General features: G+C 52.4%; 1 protein-coding gene across 1 annotated transcript; it reads right to left on the reverse strand.

The window, feature by feature from the left end:
• Positions 1-4: 4 nt before the first annotated feature.
• Positions 5-394, reverse strand: LOC105462822 (ATP-dependent protease ATPase subunit HslU1-like; the record flags this gene model as incomplete). Its single annotated transcript, XM_011685984.1, has 1 exon — positions 5-394. A coding segment is annotated over one exon (390 nt), but the record flags the coding sequence as incomplete, so codon positions are not given.
• Positions 395-403: the final 9 nt, after the last annotated feature.

The raw sequence follows: 403 nt of genomic DNA on the forward strand, positions 1-403 counted from the left end.
TCTCTATCTCAATTTCCTTATCGTCCAGCTCGCCCTCGCGCAGCTTTTTGCGGAATGTTTCACGCGTGGCGGGAGAAGCGTCTTTGCCGACCAAAGCCTCTAAAACCCGCTCTTCGGCATGAATATGCGCCTTTGCCGAAACTAAAGACCGCTGCTTGCCGCGCACCATTTTAATGGCAATCTCCAGCAAATCGCGGATAATCTGCTCCACATCGCGGCCGACAAAGCCTATTTCAGTGAATTTTGTCGCCTCAACCTTTACAAAAGGCGCGCCGGCCAGCTTTGCCAAACGGCGGGAAATTTCTGTCTTGCCAACACCGGTAGGCCCTATCATTAAAATATTTTTCGGCATCACCTCTTCACGCATTTGGCCGGTTAATTGCCGGCGGCGCCAGCGATTGCA

Source organism: Wasmannia auropunctata, unplaced genomic scaffold (assembly GCF_000956235.1).
Source record: "Wasmannia auropunctata unplaced genomic scaffold, wasmannia.A_1.0 LD341091.1, whole genome shotgun sequence".
NCBI classification, from domain to species: Eukaryota; Metazoa; Arthropoda; class Insecta; order Hymenoptera; family Formicidae; genus Wasmannia; species Wasmannia auropunctata.